General features: G+C 47.0%; 1 protein-coding gene across 4 annotated transcripts in view; it reads right to left on the bottom strand.

Moving 5' to 3' along the window:
- Positions 1-2,631: 2,631 nt before the first annotated feature.
- Positions 2,632-16,332, bottom strand: part of XPO4 (exportin 4) — an 89,891-nt gene continuing 76,190 nt past the window's right edge. For all 4 annotated transcript variants that reach the window (XM_055542565.1, XM_055542567.1, XM_055542566.1 and 1 more), the window contains 7 exons: positions 15,105-15,398; positions 13,882-14,062; positions 11,138-11,256; positions 9,799-9,929; positions 9,170-9,287; positions 8,702-8,794; positions 2,632-6,873 (listed from right to left, as the gene is read on the bottom strand). In XM_055542565.1, the coding sequence (XP_055398540.1) occupies positions 6,676-6,873; positions 8,702-8,794; positions 9,170-9,287; positions 9,799-9,929; positions 11,138-11,256; positions 13,882-14,062; positions 15,105-15,398 (1,134 nt within the window). In that variant the 3' untranslated portion in view covers positions 2,632-6,675. The remainder of the gene's footprint in view (positions 6,874-8,701; positions 8,795-9,169; positions 9,288-9,798; positions 9,930-11,137; positions 11,257-13,881; positions 14,063-15,104; positions 15,399-16,332) is intronic.

The following is a 16,332-nucleotide window of genomic DNA, read 5'->3' as shown; positions in this document are numbered from 1 at the left end:
CCATCCTGAAGGAGATCAGCCCTGGGATTTCTCTGGAAGGAATGATGCTAAAGCTGAAACTCCAGTACTTTGGCCACCTCATGGGAAGAGTTGACTCATTGGAAAAGACTCTGATGCTGGGACAGATTGGGGGCAGGAGGAGAAGGGGACGACAGAGGATGAGATGGCTGGATGGCATCACTGACTCGATGAACGGGAGTCTCAGTGAACTCCGCGAGTTGGTGATGGACAGGGAGGCCTGGCGTGCTGCTATTCATGGGGTCGCAAAGAGTCGGACACAACTGAGCGACTGATCTGATCTGATGACTGCGTGACTTCACTTTCACTTTTCACTTTCATGCATTGGAGAAGGAAATGGCAAACCCACTCCAGTGTTCTTGCCTGGAGAATCCCAGGGATGGGGGAGCCTGGTGGGGCTGCTGTCTCTGGGGTTGCACAGAGTCGGACACGACTGAAGCAACTTAGCAGCAGCATGATCCAACCAGTCCATTCTAAAGGAGATCAGTCCTGGGTGTTCTTTGGAAGGACTGATGCTAAAGCTGAAACTCCAATACTTTGGCCACTTCATGCAAAGAGTTGACTCATTGGAAAAGACTGATGCTGGGAGGGATTGGGGACAGGAGGAGAAGGGGACGACAGAGGATAAGATGGCTGGATGGCATCACCCACTCGATGGGCGTGAGTTTGAGTGAACTCCCGGAGTTGGTGACGGACAGGGAGGCCTGGCGTGCTGCAATTCATGGGGTTGCAAAGAGTCGGACATCACTGAGTGACCGAACTGACTGACTGACTGATGATACACATGACAGACCCATAATCAATGAAAACCCTGAGAAGCTTAGCCAGAGACTGAGTTTGTGTCTCCACCCTGTACTCTGCCAGTCCCAACAGCTTCACCAGGTCAGTCCTGAGAAAGTACCAACAGGGGCAGTGCAGTTACGAGCAGTTGTGCAAATAAAACTGCAGCCTGAGAGACAGGGCTTACTGAGAGGAATATCTGAAGACTGACCTGGCAAAGCAATCAAGAGTGAACACTACCAAAACTTAAAACTGCTAACTACTACAGGAATACAAGTATTTAGCATGTCCCTGCTTAAACTCTCTCTGTGGGACTTCCTGGGCAGTCCAGAGGTCAAGACTGTGGTTCCAAAGCAGGGGTGAGGGGCCAATCCCACATGCTCCATGGCAAGACCACAATATATAAAACAAAACAAAACCAAAAAAACCACTCTCTTTCCTTCAGGTTTTTTTTTTTTTCCTCCCATTTGTCAGCTCTTGAGAAGCGTCAATGACTTAATCACAGTTCATTCTCTTGCTAGATGTTAAAAATAATTTACACTGAAAGAGTTCAGCAGGATGTTGACTTATGTGCTAAAAATGACAGTGCTTGCTGCCACTGGTATTGTATGGTGTTTCCAAGCAAAAGATTTTCTCCTTGCTATCACCAAATACGCCCTTTGCTTCCACTTAAGTTTTAAAACAACTGCCACTTGAGATTACAGAGAATGCACAGGACCCAATCTGGGATCCTATGTTTAAGAAACATAAAAAAATGTTTCATAATCTAGTAATTCACCAAAGTCATAATTCATAAACCACACACTATAAACACATTGTACTTTAAGAGAGCACTAGGATTTTAAAGATGGTATCCAAGAAACAACACCAGACTTTTACATCCGCGGCCTCTAAGACCATCTACAGCTCCCTCCAATGCCAGGTGATGTACCTGGGTTAAGGTCCCCCCCTTAGGAATGAAAGAACTCCACTTAATTCCTAAACAGCTTAATGTTTCTTTATCCATCCTTGGAGTAGAATTAAATCTCAGCATAACCTAAAAAATCAACAAACATTCAAAGCAATATCCAGTTTAAAATAAAAACTTTACCTTTCACTGAATATGTCTACAAGATTTAGGATTAGGTAAAAAAGAAAGTCTGCCTAACACACAGCAGATGGTACTTTTCCATTTTTCCTGAAAAGTCAAGAACAATGACCCAACTACACTTACTACAAATATGCCTCCACTCCAGTGATTTAACTAATAACTCTGAAATCCTAAGAGTGTGAGCTGAGATAAAAACACATCTGCTCAATACAACAGAATATAAATGAAATTCTGATTTTCTCTCTGAATCCTGGACTAATCCTGTATTAATATTAGGGTTGGGTATTCTCTCAGAAGGTAATGCAATTCCCTATTTTTAACTGTGAAGATATGTCCTTGTGTTTTTCATTTAAAATTATTTTGACTGTAACGTCCCCAGGGTCAGTCATCCTCTGCTTGGCTGGTCAATGAAGGAGCACCATTCCATAAATTTCATATGGTAGTCTAGCTAAACTCCCATGAACAAATCACACATGATCAAAACAAAAATGTAATAAAAATATTTAGTGAAGACATTTTAACTCCCATTTATGAATTAAAAAATACAAATAAAATTTTATCAATTTGATATTCAGCTTGTAACTGGCTCAATACACGGCCTTGATTTAATTCTTAGAATCGTACTATAGCATCTTTTGAAAAATTAAATGCAACTTTATATCTTTATTAATAATGTTAATAGAGGTAAATATTTAAACAGTATACTTATCCCTGGGTCTCTTAAAAAAACTGAAAAGTCAGTATAAGTTTAAAATTTTAATATTTATAAATTTAAAAAATTTTACACATGCTGAATGGTAGCAGTGCTAACATTTTGTGACCATTAAACCAGAAATGAAGCCAAAAAGCTCACTACCTGGAGCTTTCTCCTTTGTACAGAGAACGAAATCACAATACGAGTATTTGCAATCTGTCACCATCTTACGTGGTAGAAGACACCACACCAGGCAGGCTGGCGTGAGACACTGTGGGCACACCCCTCTCAGGTAACACAGCGCAGATGCACTGCTGAATGTCAAGCTGGGACAGTCAGCCATCAGTACATTCTGACCGCTCCTAACAGCTGAGAGCCTAAGAACACAGACTGAAAAGAAAACCCAAGGCCAAAAGCTCTCCAATGCTGCGAACTCTGGGACCAGGTGAAGGGCAGATCACAGAGGGCAAGCGGGACAAAGATGGTTTGGGGTGAGAGCTGCAGGGGCCAACAAGCGGCCCACATCTCACCGCCACCATGCATCCACCCTTACAAAGACTCATGTGCACAGAGCTGGAGGCAAGAAACAGATCACGTTATCCATCCTCTGCAGGACACAGTGGATGCCCATCGTTAGGCTTTCATCTTTACCTGAACCAAATACAGTCTTTGGCTAAATGGCATGGATTCCCAGTATAACTGATCAGGAATATGTCATATTTCTTACATCTAAGTTAAAATGTTTAAAGTTCAATTTGAACTACGGCACTTCAAACTAATTTCAGCTCAGCAATATACCTAAGTTGGATATTTTAAAATTTTAGAATTATCAATTTTTAAAGAATTCTTAGATGCAGTGTTTTCAGAACATAGTTATTACCAAGTCAGAGAATATCCACTTACATTTAAAAATAATTTAAAACATTATTATTATTATATCCTCAAATCACCTATGCTGTTTTACAGAGAAATTTACAGAAAATTATAATATTAAGAACTCAAGATCCAAATTGGTTCCTTATTTTCTGGTTATGAAAAACCCCTAAGAAGTACTGAGGTTTCTTCTTCTGAACAGGTAATATTTTATTCAGGAACTTATAACAAGAATCATTGTCAGAGACAGCTAATTACTAAGATCTAAGGACAACACCTCTAACAGCAGAGGTGACAAACAGAAACATGTAAAATTATGAAAATAACATTTTAAGGGTGCAACAGACCCTGCAGATTAAGATGCTCAAACTTGAAATCCTTGAAATTGACAACTCATTTCCTTCAGTACTTGAGGGATTTTTACAAGTATTAACAGACATGGAGAATATGGTCATATCAGAAATACAAAGACTTGACATTTTTGGTAGAAGAGAAAATTCAGCCCAAGACAGTAAGGGAAGTTAAGTAATGCTGACTGGGGGAAAGATGTTTGGTTTTGAAATGCAAGCTGTGAAGGAAAAAAAAAAGTAGTAACCACTTCCTCTGAACAGAGTAATGTAATATAGTTAGAAACACTGTCTTCAAGGAAATAAGGCTAAATTGTTAAAACTAGTTTGAAAAAAACTGCAAAGTTAGGAAATATGCCATGATCTCCCAGCCCATGAAGACCCAAATTACTGTGCTGAAAAGACGCTGTCAGGCATGCCCCAGGCAGCCAGCCACCCAGGACTGCACACAGGACCTGCACGCTGACCAGTCCTTCCCACAGTCCGCGGGGGCTGCGCCTCCAGAGACAGAAGGGCCAAGGAAAGAAAACGGAGAAAGAAAGAGCTGACAGCAGAGGTGAAAGGCCACTGTCCGTGAACCAGAGAAAGTATAAACACACTCATGTAGGAACTCAAATACGCAACGGTGTCCCTTGAATGTATAAAAAAGGGGCACAAATAATGTTTTTGCTTTTAAAACTCCTTTGACAAGTCAGTTTTAATAGTAAAAATCAATTTACTAGAATTAAGCCAGTGTTCTTCTTGACACCCACTCAGCCAAGACCATTATAACAGAACCCTCCAAAACTGGGAAGCCAGCAAACACAGCAAAGTAAAACACAACACCCAAACTGAACAGGCATCCAACCAGGAACACACACACACACATGCCTGGAGAGAGCCTGGCTCCGACCACCCAGACTTGGTGGGGGCCCGTCCTTCCAGTCTGCCACTAACCCACAGTCTTAGGATACTTTCAGTACCATTTGGTCCAAGCTGAAGAAACTCTCATTTCAGCTGAATGGTTCGTAAGGAAAACACACAATCGTGACAGAATATGGGCAAATTTAGCAAAGACATCTCTGTCCAGATGCCCTGTTGTTTACCAAGGCAGTCCTTTCCACTTATCTTTCTTTTTTAAATAACAACTTGAGTACAGTCTTGTCACAAGAGCTGGATGGCCCGGTCGGCTGCATCTTGGCGCCCTTAGGCAGAGGGACAGGGATGTATTTAGATCACAACTGCTGGTCCCGAGGGCACTGGGACACTCAAACACCAGAACAACACAAACAAAAATAGAGTGACTCCTGCTGCCTCTGACTTCAAGTTCTCTAAGGGAAGGAAAGAGAACCCTAAAAGTAAATGCACTGTCCCAAGTATCTCAGGAAGGTGGTCATACGTGTACTTCTGGAAGAGGACACCAGCTTCCTCAGACATCTTCTGAGACGTTTCTGCTCCACCTCAGTTGTTAAATAGCTATGATCAAATAAGAGAACATTCCACAAAAAGCTGAGGCTTTGCTCTGTGTCCGGCAGTGGCTGCACAGGCTGGGGGCCCGTAACTGACCGGGGCGCAGGGCCCTGCACCACACGCATCCTCTGTGACCATGCTGTGGGTCCTGACCCACAGGGGCCCGGGTCACACGCCTGCTGGTCCTAAGTTCACTTTCCTTTCTGTGATCTGAGCTGGCACACAGAGCTCAGGGGAGTATGACAGCAGCACACAAATCCTGATTAGAAAAATCAAAGGAGATCTAAGGTGAACTTTTTAATCTCTTAAATTCACACGGCTCCTGTGAAATGAGGGTGATTACTGCTCTGACATCCCCACGTTTTAAGTCTATGAACCAGCAATTCACATCCTTAAAAAGAGTTATTGCTTAAGCTAGCCATTCAGAGCAGAGTAACAGCCACGGGCCACGAGGGTGGACAGAAACAGAAACGTACTCAGAAAGTTAGACTAGGTATGAATGAGCCTTTCATTTCACCCATAAAACCACAAAACACAATCAAACCGGCCCTGGGTTCATAGCAGCCAACACCCTCACACAACTCTGAAGCGTCAAGACTTGATTTCTTACTAAAACAATCTGCTTCTTTTTGTAATTTCTTCTCAAAATTAAGGCAATGAAATGGCTACAGTTCCTAAAGTTATTTTTATGGAACAAAAATAGACACACATTTTCCTCCTCTGGTTCAGGCATCAGAGCAGGTTCACAGGACCTGCAGTGGTCAGGCTGCCGTGACCCAGCAGACAGGGGGCAATGGGAGGCCACCGACACCCACCCTGGTGCCCTTCTCTGGTTGGAGCACCTGCCCCTCCCAAGGAAGGACCAGACTGGGCCTGGCGGGGGAGGTGGGGCGGGGCACATCGCTGGAAACGTTCAGTGTCTCCCGCACTGACTGAAAGCTGCGGGGTGGCAGAGGAGAGGAGCTTGTTAAAATGAAGAATCCAGGGTCCAACAAACAAACTCTGAGGGTCCGTGGCTGGGCCCCGGGGTCCACCCTTTCAACCAACTCCTCGGTGATGTGCCGTCAACAGCCAGTGGCTGAGCAGACATCCAGCTGTCTGTAATGACAAGACTGGACGCTGGCGGCCACCTGATGCTCTGTCAAAGAGGGAAAAGGCACTGGGGATGTACTTCCTGGTGCCCACGTGTGTTTGCACACATACTGAGTTTCATTTGACAAAGTACAAGCCCTACGCCACAAGGCGGCTGACGCCTACAGCAGAAGCCGATTCGAGCCGACTCTCCCCGCATCACACCCCGAGCTGGCAGGCTCTCCAGAGTCCAAGCGGCCGTGGGATTGATGAACAGGACAAGACTCTAGTCAACTCTCAGCAATTCAGTGCACTTCGCAGGAAGGGTCTGGTACAGCATAAAGCTTTGTTGTTTATTTTACACAAAGGAGACCACCAACATTTGCCATAAACTCTTCTAAACTCTTCAGGAAGGCCATCTTCTGCTTCCGGTCCAGCGCAGGGGGTGTGCTGCTCGCGGTCAGCTTGTTGAAGGCATCAGCTAGCCTCTGGTAAATGACTGGGTCTTGCTGACTCGACAGCAGTGTTTCCACCAGTTCCGAGTACTCTGCCTGTTGAAGAGAGAAGGGTGCAGAGCATCCCTAAGGTAAGTACAGAAGAGCATGACTGTCCTCAGATGCTACACAAAACACCAATCAGTGAGCTGCAGGGCCCAAAAGGCAGGCCAGCAGCTCTTCTGATCCTTGACACTTCCTGCTCTGAGCTTTTCCACTGGTAACTCACTGCTGTGTAATAAGCCTGTGAGGCAGACACAGCTGACACCCCTGCTTCACAGACAAAAGCTCTCCACAAAGAGAGGCAAGGACATACCCAAGACCAGAGGGCTTTGAGCAAGAAAGAGCCCAAGAACCCGCGTCCAGAGCCCAAAGGATCACCTACCTTGTGCCGCTATCTCTCCCTGTTGTTTCAAAGCACTTTTTTTTTTTTTTTTGCATTTTACGATATTCTTGGTGGGTAGATTTATGGTAGACTCCTGGGCCCTAAGTCTTCAAGCTGACTCCCAGGTTTCCAGGAGGTCGATGCAGAAATCCTACCCACAGAGCAATGACACAGCGCATGCTTCAAGTGCAGACAGGAGCGGGGCGGGGGGTGGGGAGGGGCATGGCCCGGCCTCCCCTGCAGCAGAAGGGAGGTGTGCTCCATGCTCAGTGGCGTGGGGCAGTAGTGGGTGTGGTTTCCCTGCCTGTGACGCCCTCCACAATAAAGCCTGGCACGGCCAACAGGGTGCGGGTTAAGGGAACGCAGGCAGGGCAGCTTTCTAAAATAAGCACCATGAAAAAAGCGGCTGTTACTCCTTCTCCTGAGTTTCTCGGGGCATCGTGAACCCAAGTGGGGAAGCCAGATGCTAAACCCATCTGGACAAGAGGGGTGAGGCACACACCTCACCCCACCCCACAGCATGGAGCTGGCCTAACTGCCCCCAGGAAGGCGGGCCTGTGCACAGGGACTGAGTGTACACACACACACACACACACACACACACACGAGTACATGCGCGCACACACACACATCACTTCCCCAGTCACAGGAATGGCAGTGGCTCTAGGGCCAGACCAGCCAAGCCTGAGGCCCTGCCCTCTTTTCTACGACATGTGCCTGTGTTTTCTAAAATGCCACCAAGATGTAATGGCTTATGTCCAGGGGTGGAGGGAAGGCGGCAGAGGGAAGGAAGCAGGTAATGGAGGAGCACCCCTCCCCCAAGCTGGGCACCACGCGTGGCAGAGGTGAGAACAGTCCCTGAGCCCCCTGGAGCCAGGTGCTGCAGGAAGGTGGTCTTTAAGTAGCATGTGAGGCTCTTCAAAACCTACCCTGGGTCCCAGGCCCAGCAAATGCACAGCCTCTGTACCTCCCCCGCACCTACAGGCACCCCCTCCACTGGGAAGGGGGACAGGGAGCTGTGGAAGATGGGCAGGCCAGCCCGACCCCTGCATTCTCCACCATGCCCGCCCCATCAAGGGGGCACTGCACATGCCCTCCAGGCTCCAACCGCCCACAGCTGTCCTAGGAGACAACACACTGCGGCTTTCCATGCTTCCTGAGCGCAGACTCCTCGGGGTCCCCAAGCAAAACTGGGTATCTTGATTCCCTGCAAATCTGTGAGTTCCTCAAGGACAGAGACCGTGTCTTCCAGCACAAGTGTTCAGGACAAGTTTTAGGGTAGCCACCAAGCAAAGGATGGTAATGACAGTGGAGAAGGGAAAGTAACTACTTATGAACAGCTTGTCAGATAAACACAAAGAACGCCCGAGCTCCAGAGAACAAGGCTTTGAGGAAGGAGCAGACACACAGAGGCCCAGTCCCTGAGAACAAGCGGCCCGTCTGTCCAACACCCCCACCCCGGCCACATGAGCCAGGAGAGGCCCAGGGACGCGCCAGTACCTGATGCAGGCACACCAGCGTGTAGAAGGCCTCGCCGGCCGCGGTGGTCATCTCCGTGCTGTGCTTCTGCAAAACCAGCATATCAAACACCAGCTGAAAGACACGGGAACACCTCTCAATAAAGACATGGACGACCACACCACCCTTCAGTACCTCCCCATTCCAAGAGGGAAAAAGAAGGTGGTAGTTATTCTTGTTTATTAAGTAACTCTAAAAAGTAAAGAAATGGTTTTCTAAAAACCCAAGGACAAACGTGAAGATGTTATTGCTTGCTGTGGTAAATGAAGTTATCTGATTATTGAATTCCTGGTACAGTCACCACGTGGAATTTCAAGAACACAAAGCAACAGAGGAGTGGTATCCGAGGATGCTAGGAAGCTGAGCTCCAGAAACCACAGTGGAAAGAAAGACAGCCTTGTCAGGGATAAAACTGCCGGCACCGGCTGGCGGGAAGGCCCAGCGCCTCACCTTGAGGAAGTGCCGTGTGGCCAGGAAGAGGGGCGCGTCGGTTTCCTGGGCTTTTGCACACTGCTCAGCTAATGGAGTCAAGGCTTCCAGGCACAGCTGGCAAACCTCTGAACTCATTCTGATCACCACGGTCAAAGAACAACGAGCACAGAGAGCTGTGACTCAGAACACAACACTTAAGAGTGTCAGCCAGTGGACAGCTGTTCTAGAAGTGAGCGCACTGAAGTGAGTATGTGGGAGTCTGCTGTGGGAGATGAGAGACGAGAATCCGCACTGTGGCCCAGCCTGCCCGCATGGGTCTGGGGCCCAGGACTGGGGGTCTCCATGTGCCCTGACTGCGATGCACACAACCGAGCAGGACCAAGATCAGAGGCCAGCAACAGGGCCCGTCCACTGACGGGGCTCTGTCAGACAGGACTCTGGGACCAGGGACCAGAGACCCTGGGATCTGCGAAAGGAGGCCAAGGTGAGGCAGTCACAAAGAAACACAGCATCATTGTACCTAAGAGACGCTGCTTTTCAAGAAATAAGACTGAACAACAAAACGAAAACCACAACTCCTGACAATGCTTCTTCAAGCACCCTCTTTCCCCAGTGCCAAGTGCTCATGACACGCATTTAAAGGATATGATGTCATTCCTAGTTCCAGCGAGTACATCAGACTTTTAAAAAGATCTTCAGGAAGCTGCGGTATTTTCTCAGGAAAAATCTCACAGATAAATGTGATTAATTTGTAGTATTGATTACACAGAGTTGGAAACTGAAAAAGAAATATTAAATATTTAGATGTTCAATGATACCTGTTTTCATTAGTGGAATAAAGCATTAAGCATCAAGCTTCTAACTGTTTGTTTTAAACACATACAGGATACAGAAAACACAAAGACACAAATAAGATGTTAAAAAAAGTTACAATAAAGTAAGTATGTTAGGAACTAATAGATCTTGTGCTGGGAACTAACAACCCTCACCCTGACCCTCAACTGTACACACTCCTCAGGGTCTCTCTCTGTCCCCATTCTGTGTACACACACTCCTCAGGGTCTGCCTCCCGTTCTGTGTACACACGCGTCTCAGGGTCTCCCCCTGACTCTGTGTAGCACATGCTCCTCGAGGTCTGCCTCCCCATTCTGTGTACACACACTCTTCAGGGTCTGCCCCACATTCTGTGTAGCACATGCTCCTCAGGGTCTCCCCCATTGTGTGTATACACTCCCCTCAGAGTCTGCCCCACATTCTGTGTATGCACACGCCCCTCAGGGCCTCCCCCACCACTGTGTGCACACACGCCCCTCAGGGTCTGCCCCCCGAGTGTGTGTACACACATGCTGCTCAGGGTCGGCCCCACCCCACCTTCTGTGTAGCACATGCTCCTCAGGTTCTGCCCTTCCCCCCATTCTGTGTAGCACCCAGCCCCCTCTTCCTCTCCCTCCTACTCCTGGATGGTTCTGGGGTGGGCGGGGCAGAAGGGGTGTGAGGCCTTGTCACCAGCACACCCTCGACATAGACTGGTGAGAGGAGACAAGGTCCAGTGCAGTGAGACACAGGGAGCATGACCAGCTGAGTGAGCCCTGCTCTCTCCATCTGCTTGTCCAGGAGCGGCTGGGATGTACCCTGCTGCCCAGCCCCTCAGCCTGGGCATGTGCTGGGAAAATACCAGAGGACACACCTACACATACAACCACACACACAACCTACTGTATCTGCTGAACACAAGCGGCCAGCGGATACTAGCACTCGGTCTCTAAAAGACCCAGTCTTTCCTTGGCACCGAGGGACCAGTGGGCACAGGGCTGGGGCAGGCACAGGTGTGAAGGACACAGCATAGCAACATGCAGGCTGTTTTCAGGCACATTTCACAGGTACCAGCCCCTTAATTAAATCCGACACGCACTTGTGTCCCGGTATCCTGAACCTTCACATTCAAGCACGCATGGTTTCAACGTTCCCATTCCTCTCTTCACGTACCTTCAAGAGGTCCTGTGACATCAAGGGCAGGATCAGGTTCACTCCATATAACACAACGTCGGCCGCCGACACAGATCTGCTCGCTGCGGGCCCAGGCTCCTGGCCTCTGAACACTTCATCTGCAATGTGACAACAACGCGGTCTTACAGCTGCAACACCAACAGACGGATATGCTCTCCCGCCTGACAGTGAGAGTGGAGTCACGGCCCAGGACAAAACAAATCCACGGGAGGATGACACAGACACCCGGGTCCTCCTTTCCTGCTTCGCTCTAAAGGTCTGAGCACTGGGTGCAGGTATTCTGTGTTGACATTATCGTTCTACAGCGATGAAAGTAAAACTAATGCTTCATCAACGTTTTTTGAAAAGTAAAGTTGACTCCACTGACACAATATTGTGTCATACTGTGGAGTAAATTATTTCCATAGCAGTAGTCATTTTTCTCCTAGGTATGTGGGATTTTTCTAAGCTGAAAAGGAATGGAGAAAAACACTGGAATATTACACAAAATAGAGGTTATTTTTTTAAAGTTGCTAATATGACAAATAATTATTATTCTTAATCCAAAAATGAGGCATAAATTACTAAGACTCTTAAGACCTAAATGGATAAAGGACCAAAACCCATAATAAACATCTAAGAAACTATATTTCAAATGTTCAATATTAGGAAAACAGGTGGGTTAACATGCAACCATGAGAAAGTCATGAGATGTGTTAATGACAAGGGAAAAGCTAACAATGAAAAAGGCAGAATATAAAATTATATTTGGACTATGACCATAAAAAAATTGTACAAAATAACCCAAAGAGAAATTAACAAAAAACAATTGAAACAGCTGACTCTGGATTAAGTCAAAGTATGGGTGATTTTTCCATCTCTATTACTTCACATCTTTTCTACTATGAGCATATTACACTCACAACAAGGAGGAAAAAAAATGGGGTTAAAAAAAAAAAACCCTACCTCTACTTAAAAACCATGTTTTCAGTGTAATTCTGTCCTTCTCTCCAGAGGCTCAGCTCTAGCTGGGAGGACCCTACCGTCCACAGCCGGGCACTGCTGAACCTTGGCCCCACTGGCAGGAAGCCTGGGCCACTCGTGGGGCTCCCTGCACCCCGAACCTGCTCACGGGACAGGCTCTGGGCCTGGACTGTGGCACTTGGCTCTGCAGCCGCCGGCTCCCCCAGGAACGTCGCTCAGAGGCTCACTTTCAAATGTGCTTTGATATCTCACCCAGTGTTATTAATTTTATTTCATAATATTAAAATATTTTCTATCTTATCTCACCTATTATCTTTATTTTTAAAATAATCACTTAAAAACATTCTTTTCAATTTTACCATCTGTTTTATCAGCTAATGCTGCTGCTTTATCATTTTGTACTTGAACTGTCTTCATTTTTTTTCTTCTAGATTTCAACTCTACCCACCTTTATTCTTTTTAACCTTATTTAGTACTTTCAATCCTGAGCATTTTGGCCTCAATTTCTTTTCTAACGGGTTATTATGATTTTAATCCTTTTGCTTTTTTATTCTGAAAACCTGCCCATCCACAGTGACCCATAACCTCTTTTCCACGGCTCACTCCTGGGGGGGCCTTGGGTCTTCTGTCCCCTCCAAATGCCCTTCACACAAAGCTCTCTGTCCCTCCCAATCTCAGTTCTCAACTCCAGTCGGGGCTCAGGGCTCGCGTACTACGGTCCACACTCGCCTCAGAAGTCCACACACCAATGGGCACAGTGCTGGAACCTCAGCAAGTCGTGTCACACACACCCTTCGAGGGAAAGGTCAGGACAGCGTGAGGCGTTAGAGGGTCACCTGATCTAGGAAAGGTGACGCAGTGCCAGCCTGAAGGAATCAGGAACCCCAGGACCAACACCCGCATGAGCAGCCAGGCCTGGAGGCAGTGGGCAGTGAAGGCCCGTGATCTCAGGGCCCTGACAAAGGCAGACTGCCAGAAACCACTGGCGAGTGGACACGAAAGCGACCAGTGCAAAGAACAGTGTCCAGTGTCAGGTGTGCTGAGCCCAGGGTGTGGGAGGTTTCTAAGAAGAGGAGACAGCAGTACCCATGAGGTCGAATCACCCAGACACACTGGCCTGTGACAGCGGGGGTGACAAGACTGTAAGTGATGAGAACAGGTATCAGGAGTACCTTGCAGCTCACTGTTAACCCACCTGACTGGACAGGCACTGACTATCACACCCCCTCTACAGTGAGAGAGGCCCAGCACAGCTAACAGACTTCACCCAGGTCCTGCTGGTGGGGAGGCCCCAGCGTAGGGTTTCACAGAGTGGTGTGCCAGCACCCAACTTCAGTGGCTCCCAAGACGCACTGACCAAGGGCTCGGGTTCCCTAGGCATACCTCAGAGGACACAGAGGAGCGAGTCAATAAAACTAACTCTGAAGACAATGGCCTCTGGAGTCCCATGTGGGGATGTGAGCACCAGCCCTGCTAGCTGTGAACCTCTGGGCAAGTGGCACAGCCTCTCTGTGCTGTGTCCTCCTCTCTCACGTGAGTGAGCAGTGGTGCCAGCTTCAAGCTGCTGGATAGGAGCATGCCTGGCACCAACCGGAATCTTGTGAAGGGCAGACACCAGCACTGACGTCCCTGGAAGAGGAGAGCCTGGCACACAGGGTGCTGGGCCTCCCACCCCGCCCCCACAGCCACAGAGACCAACTCTGCCTACCGTGTGAACGGAGCTTCCCGGGGAGGCCACACCAAAGCCTCGCACACATTACCTGTGTCACTGAAATCTATGAACTCTTTGGACAGAAGGTTGGTCAGAAGCTCCATGATGAGGAGAAGGTCCTGGTACTGCTCCTCCTCAGCTGTGACATCGATTCTCTGCCGCCCCAAGTTATTCTTTGAATACACTTGCAGCAGAGTGAGGCAGGCTTCATACAAGTTCATGGCTTTGGACTGGAAAAAAGCAGGCAGAAGTTATGCTACCGGGGAGAACCTGGCTGGGAAACAAACATAAATATCAAAGAATATTTAAATTTGGATATAATAAACTTACTCTAAATTCTGATAGTTGCTCTAACACTTGTTTTAAACTATATTAAAGCATTAAAAAAAACGGAAAAGCATAAGATTACAGTTGCATTTAAAGTATTAGTAGTATTCTAACATAAAATTTGACACTGTATGTGCATTTGATAATACACATGAGAAAGACAGTATGATTTTGGCAACAAAACTGCTTTACTAGTTCAACTTCTTGTATGACAAGCTTTATTTTGAAAATGGTTTAACTTGCAGAAGCACAGAGTACCAAAGATTAGAATAAACAGCCCTAGCCTAATCACTGAACAACGTACCTGTGATGACACTTAACACCATTTACAGAATGAAACCTCACTTTTGAGCAGTTTCCTTTGATCTAATGGAGAAGGAAATGGCAACCCACTCCAGTATTCTTGCTTGGAGAATCCCACGGACAGCGGAGCCTGGCAGGCTACAGCCCGTGGGGTGGCAAAGGGTCAGACACGACTGAGCGACTAAACCACCACTTTGATCTAACAGCAACAACAACAAAACACAAATCGGGAACATCTTTGCTGACTGAATATAAAAGAACTTAGTCTGTCTAAACATTCATCTGATTACAAAACAAAGACACAAATCACCATCTCAGATTCTAAGTCCTAGGGTTCCACCACAGAGAACTTGGTTACAATTTTTTACCATAATCCAACTGTTTTATAAAATAGTCTTCATTTGAATAAGGAGTAAAACACTTGTCAAAAGAAATTACTGATCATTAACATTTTTAGGGCAAGAATTGACATTCATTCAACAAGCCATCCTCTGAACTCTGAATTTTTGAAAATAGTTTTTTTGAACAATGCTTTGGGGGCATAAGAATACTATTTCAAATAACGTTCACTCAGTATGAAGTATCTGTTACCCTGTTACACAGCTCTCAGGAGCTCTGATCTGGAAGGGACCAAAGACTCACCTCTCCAAGATAGCATATCTGCTTATGCGCAACTTCAACAAAAACTTCTATAATGAGGTTGACTGTCTCTGGCGTGTTTTTGTAAACTTCCATCAACCCAATGCAATTGGTAAGGAAGTCCATAAGAAAGTTAAAAAGGATGGCCACGTTGTCCACCTGGGTGGCTTCAGCAATGCCGCACAGGGCCTCCAGCGTGGCCGTGATCTCCTGCTTCACCTCCTCCTGCTGGCATGTCTGTGGGAAGTTCTCCTGGTTTATCACTCTCAAGAACCGCTGCTGAAGTGGCTGAAGAACCTAGAAAATAAAGCATGGGTTTTCTAAACATATGACTCACAAGTTTTTTCAATTTGGACAAATATTCACTTTCTATAACATTTCTAATTGTTGGAGGCAAAAGCGCAGAAAACAAAGGTGATCCTAACTTCTGGCAAACAAATCACCCAGCAGCACATGGAAAGGTGCTCGCATGATGAGGCAACAGGAAAACCAAGTCAAAACTCTGTGAAATACCTCACACCTGTCAGAGTGGCCATCCTCAAAAAGACAAGAAACAAGTGCCGGTGAGGATGTGGAGGAAAGGGAACCTCCATGCACTGTCAGTGGGAACTCGAGTTGGTGCAGCCACTATGGAAACAGTATGGTGGGTCCTCAAAAAATTAAAATTAGAATTATCACATGATCCAGTCATTCCACCTTGGGTATTTATCTGAAAAAAAGAAACACTAATTCAAAAAGATACATGCACCCAATGTTCACAGCAGCACCATTTACAACAGCCAAGATGAGGCAGCAATCATCTTTGGAAGCAACCGTCTGTCCACTGACAGACAAATGGGGAAAGAAGGTGACGTACATACACACAGTGGGATATTACTTGGCCATAAAAACAAGGAAATCATGCCATTCATTCATGGAGGGAGGAACAAAGGCACAAACTTCCCGTTACAGGATGAGGAAGCACTGGGAAGGGTCTGGGAGGGGTCGCCCTGGAGACTGAATATGTGACCCTGCGTGCAGAGTCTGGGAGGAGGTCACCCTGGAGACATGTGACCCCAGGTACAGGGTCTGGAGGGAGTCACCCTGGAGACTGTGGACATGTGACTTCAGGTGCAGGGTCTGGGAGGGGTCACCCTGGAGACTGTGGGCATGTGTCCCCAGGTACAGGGTCACATGTACAGACCCCTCATGTATAACATACATGATGCGACTACAGTTAACCGCTGCTGTA

Source organism: Bubalus kerabau, chromosome 12 (assembly GCF_029407905.1).
Source record: "Bubalus kerabau isolate K-KA32 ecotype Philippines breed swamp buffalo chromosome 12, PCC_UOA_SB_1v2, whole genome shotgun sequence".
Classification (NCBI taxonomy): Eukaryota; Metazoa; Chordata; class Mammalia; order Artiodactyla; family Bovidae; genus Bubalus; species Bubalus kerabau.
The sequence above is the reverse complement of the archived record's forward strand: the minus strand, read 5'-3'. Positions and strand labels throughout refer to the sequence as shown.